The 4,581-nt window shown below is 33.7% G+C and overlaps 1 protein-coding gene across 1 annotated transcript; it reads left to right on the forward strand.

Moving 5' to 3' along the window:
- Nucleotides 1-1,721: 1,721 nt before the first annotated feature.
- On the forward strand, nt 1,722-2,479 carry LOC119608919 (pupal cuticle protein Edg-78E-like). Its single transcript, XM_037963507.1, has 2 exons — nt 1,722-1,839; nt 1,921-2,479. The coding sequence occupies exons 1-2, from the start codon at nt 1,831-1,833 to the stop codon at nt 2,281-2,283; spliced, it is 372 nt and encodes a 123-aa protein (XP_037819435.1). The 5' UTR covers nt 1,722-1,830; the 3' UTR covers nt 2,284-2,479.
- Nucleotides 2,480-4,581: the final 2,102 nt, after the last annotated feature.

Consider the following 4,581-nt stretch of genomic DNA (forward strand, 5'->3'; position numbering starts at 1 on the left):
GCATTAACCGAATACTCTAGAGTTAAGCTGTGCAACTATGGGCAACTTGGAATAATAAACCTATGGGTAATACCTAACAAGATCAGAACGAGAAGCCTCCTTAGAATGAGCGATTCCGAAAATATTATGATGGAACGTATTCTAAGTGGATTTAGAAGAATGCAGAGCATGTGAAGAGGACAGAGAAAATCTGGAGCACTTTATTTCTCATTGTCAGAATTTCGTCGAAATTAGATCCAAATATGATATCCTTCATTAAATGTTTCAAAATAATATATATAAAATATAAAATAATGGCCGTTATATGATTATATTATATGATGACATTTCCTAAAATTAATTAAATTTAAATTTCATAAAAAATACTGATAAATATTTGTAACTCTTATGGTATAGGCACAATTGGGACGAACGACCAATTTCGTCCAACACAACGAATTGCTTGACAATGATTCGTTGCGTATATTCGTCGATTGAAACACAATAGATCCTTCCGTATGGCGAATTGATTTAAAATTTCTTATTTTTTCTCAATTTTCGCGGCACTTCCCGTAATATAAAATCACAACAAATAATATTTTCAACACATTTTTAAACAAACTACACGAAATGAATAAAAATCAAATCTTTTTTTGTTTACATACTGATTGGTGTGACCATATATCCAAAACAAAAAATGTTTTATTTGAAAATTTTCTCAATATTTTTTTATTTTCATATTAAAAGAAAATTATATTAATAAAAAATCGTGTTAACTTAATTTATATACCATAAACATAAAAGAAGCCACTACTTAAAACAAAAACTAACTTAATTTACAAAAAAGTTCTAAAACCAAAAAGTAAAAGGGTCACCCTACACCAATTCATTCGTCGTTCGTCTGCGTATGAAATAGATAGAAATAAACCTATCGCACAGTTCGTTACGTAAGACGAATTTCGTCATACGCATTGATTGTGCGTATTTTCATATAGTTTAGTGTGTTCTATATCTGACGACGAAAATTCGTTCCGAAAAATTCGTCGTTCGTCCCAATTGTGCGTATAGCATTATGTCTTGATATTTTTATCATAACGATATATTGAAAGTTTTCATAATTCAAATTATTCTAACCGGTAGAACATTTTCGATAACCACAAGTTAAAATAATGGGCCTTAAAGGGTAAACAATTTTCTAGGACAAACAATTCATAATTTTATTTCTCTTTGTAGGGCCTTGAACGAATACGATTTCCCATTATTTTGAGTAAATATTTAATTTCAGATTCTTATAATAACATTTAAGTTAGTTTAATTAAAATCCATTTAGCATGACCGACAGACTAATGACAGAAATAATAGTAATAAAAAGGAGAAGATATTGTTTTATTATTTTTTTTATTATACCATATTTTGGGGGTATTAAATAAATTAATGAAAAATTGAAGATGATGATCTTCATTATCGTGATACAATGACTTTTGATCTTTTTTTTTCTTTGCGTCATCTTCGAAAATTTTTGCACAGCTTAAGTTGATTTTAAGGATTTTAAGTGTAGAAAAAACTAGTTTTGTAAGTTTTTTTTTATTTATTTTTCATTAATCGGTCTGTGTAGACAATACAGGTCATGCAGAAACCCTTTTTTTATAATATTTGGTTATTTAAAGATGCCAGTCAGGGTGTATTAAATTTTGTTAATAGTTTTTTGGCAGTATAAAAACACCAAAGATTTGCTAAAATTTAAACAGTTTCCAACTGCAATTACTCGTTTAAACACACAGTATCTGAAGTACAAGTTTTTGTATTTTTTTCTCGTATTTAAAAAAACACTTACAAATAAACAGCCTAAACATGAAATTTGTAAGTTTCATCTTTAATTAACTCAGTTTTTTTATTATTTACAAAGCTGTAGTCATTGCCAAATTTTACTTTCAATTTTAGTTCGTTTGTATTGCTGCGCTTGTTTTTGTTGCCAACTGCCGTGCTGATAATATTGATAAGGATGCTGAAATCCGTAGTTTAACTAATGATGCTGCTGATGCCGAAGGCAATTACCAATATGCTTATGAAACCAGCAATGGCATACAATTCCAGGAATCGGGCAATCCAGAGGGTGTACGTGGTTCTTTGAATTATATTTCTCCCGAAGGTGAACACATTGCTTTATCATATACTGCCGATGAAGAGGGTTATCATCCAGTTGGTGATCATTTGCCTACACCACCTCCTGTTCCAGCATACATTTTGCGTGCTTTAGAATATATACGATCTCATCCACCCACACAAGTTAAGGAACATAATTGAGCAGTTGAAAATGTGAATAATATAGATTCTTGTTAATTAGTCTTACCCACAAAACAAGGACGTGATCCACACCCCCGTTATTTGAATAGATTTAATGGCTGTTGATATTAATAGATTTACAATAAAAATCAGTTGTTATAGGTTAAGAAGTTGAACATTTTTAAAAAAGAACAAAAATAAATAAATATTAATCAAAGAAATATTAAGGTTTATTTAAGTCCACCATTTGACGAACATTAGCATCTGCTATTGAATTCTGACGAATTCGATACTTTCTCTATTATTGTCGATATAAGAGGATCAGATTTCCCCAGAGCTGAAGACTGTGAAAACCCTAAGTACAAAAAGAACTTCGAAATTCTAATATACTGTCGAGCCGACTCGGCACAAATCAAAATTTGGCCGCCACAAGCCGCGCCGCCGCCGACTCAAAAACTTAAGGTACGTTCACACGAAAATAACTGTAGGTATAAACTAAAATTGTTTACCAAAAAAATACTCGATTGGAAAAAGTTTTGTTGGAAAGGTCAACTACTTATTAGCCAGTATTTATGAACCAATTTTACTAGTTTCCATAGGAAAGGTTTACAACTCATTATAAAGTTGATCTACTCGTCATGTATCGTCGTCAACCTGCGATCGTGAGCAACAAATTTCTGAAGAGGTGGGTTCCTTGGCCTCAATGACTTTAATGAGAGGATGTAGTCGAAGGGAGCTCTAAGCAATCTCAGTCTTTCAAAAATATAACAATATAAGTATTTCCACTTTGAATCCTTAAGGGCCCTTCAGACGATCACACTTTACGTATGACAAGACTAATGAAAAAGTAAAATGAAATTCCATCCGTATGACAAAAAAGAAAATACGATTGGTATGAAACAATAACAAAGTAAGATGGAAACAGCTGTTTCACATTTTTTGTATGTATTTACATAAAAATACATCCCTGATCTAATGCGGCTTGCTGGTTTTTTTAATCATTTTAAAAAATGAAGAGAGCCATACGACTGTGAAATTTTCCATCCGTATTTGCTCTCAATATGTGATGATTTCATTACATATTGCGTTTAGACGATCCTATCCGTTCTCTTCTACACAAAATTTTGACAGATCATATTACTTGTGTGCTCGTGTGAAGGGGGCTTTAGAAGATAATAATCGCACCATCATACCAAAACGGATAAAATATAGCAAGTGGTGAAGGAAGAAGGAAGAGTGACAGAATAGCTCAGCTATTTAACGGCATTCCAGCCCACAAATGAGGAAGTTAAAGAACATGTTTCAGGAAATCATAGTGAATCAATCCAAGAATACCCCGAAGCATATATCGGATTCTCTCTCAATATCTGAAGCAAAGAGTATAAGATCTCCCTAGAGCTAAAGACTATGATCAAACCTAGGTAGGTAGGTAGGTAGGTTGATAGGAGGATGTATACTACATCAAATCCGAAGAAATACACCTAGGCCACTATCGGGCCTGTTGTGCGCTCCAATTCAAGAAAAAAAAAAAAAAAAAAAAAAAATTGTTCACTGAATGTATTATTTTCCATGTTCAGAAACTCAGTTTCCTGGACGTAATTCCTAAGAATCTTCCAATCGGTGTTGGTTAAGAATGTTATTTCTGGAATAACATCACTTCCAAGATACTTGGATCTAACTTCGACGAATGCCTGACAATGGCAAAGAAAGTGCTCCAGAGTTTCACTGTCCTCTCCACATGCTCTACATTCGTCTGAATTCGCACGTCCAATTTTGTATAGATGTGCTCGTAATCCTGTGTGTCCACTGAGAATACGTACCATCATACTAACCTCAGACTTGCTCATTTTGAGAAGATTTCTCGTCTTGCTCTCATCAGGGTCACCCCATAGAATCTTTGTGGTTCTACCCACCGTTTCATTATTCCAAGAGGCCTTATGGGATTCTCTCATCCATATTTTTAATTCAGCTTTTGTTGCGTCGAATGGTTTTGCGTTTGTCAGGTTAACTACATCGAGCTCCCTTCCCTTTAAAGCTATTACATTCGCCCTTTCGTTGCCGGCTACTCCCGAGTGGCCTGGTACCCATATGATGTGAACCTTACCTCTGGGAGAGTATTCAGTTAAAGCTTTCTTACAATCCAATACGGTCTTAGATTTAATTCTATCACCTGATATCGCACAAATTGCCTTCTGGCTGTCGGTAAATATATTAAGCCCTGTGGGCGCCATATTTATTCTAATCCAATTTACACATTCCGTTATTGCTCGTACTTCTGCCTGGAAGCTTGTGTTATGATTAGGTAAACGGTGGTATATT

This window comes from Lucilia sericata, unplaced genomic scaffold (genome assembly GCF_015586225.1).
Source record: "Lucilia sericata isolate MDLA Ls3-8-SP2 unplaced genomic scaffold, ASM1558622v1 Contig000899F_arrow, whole genome shotgun sequence".
Taxonomy (NCBI): domain Eukaryota; kingdom Metazoa; phylum Arthropoda; class Insecta; order Diptera; family Calliphoridae; genus Lucilia; species Lucilia sericata.